Below are 439 nucleotides of genomic sequence, written 5' to 3'. Positions count from 1 at the left end.
ACTAACTTGATTGTATTGAATATATATTTGGTAAATACACTTCATCCAATCTCCAACTCTCACCCTTGGTCTCTCATACTCATATGATATTGTGTATAAAGACCAAAGGCAATCTTTCTGATCCCATTTTTATATTTGTTTGATGAATGCGCTTCTCTGCTTAGTTGGTGGAAGCCCTCAGTCCGGAGCAATTGAATACATTAAAGGAACAGATTAATTCCTATAAGAAGCAAATGAAGTTAATGCAAGCAGAAGGCAAGATCAGTGGGGTAAGATGAGATACTCTGTTATAAATGTTGTATAACTTTTGACTCAATCTCTAATTTCTATTGTTACATAATGATGATTTTAAAACATTACTTTTTTGTTGTCTTTTTTTCTGTCATCTTTCTCTATCCTATATTAGATACTTGTTATTGTAAATTATGCTGAATGAAGA

General features: G+C 31.9%; 1 protein-coding gene across 1 annotated transcript in view; it reads left to right on the top strand.

The window, feature by feature from the left end:
* LOC119592574 (nucleolar protein dao-5-like) overlaps nt 1–439 on the top strand; it is a gene marked incomplete at its 3' end in the record, with an annotated part of 19358 nt that overhangs the window by 8985 nt on the left and 9934 nt on the right. The window contains 1 exon segment of the mRNA XM_037941454.1: nt 165–269. Within this exon segment, the coding sequence (XP_037797382.1) occupies nt 165–269 (105 nt within the window).

This window comes from Penaeus monodon, chromosome 30 (genome assembly GCF_015228065.2).
Source record: "Penaeus monodon isolate SGIC_2016 chromosome 30, NSTDA_Pmon_1, whole genome shotgun sequence".
Lineage (NCBI taxonomy): Eukaryota > Metazoa > Arthropoda > Malacostraca > Decapoda > Penaeidae > Penaeus > Penaeus monodon.
This window is presented reverse-complemented; position numbering and strand designations above follow the sequence as displayed.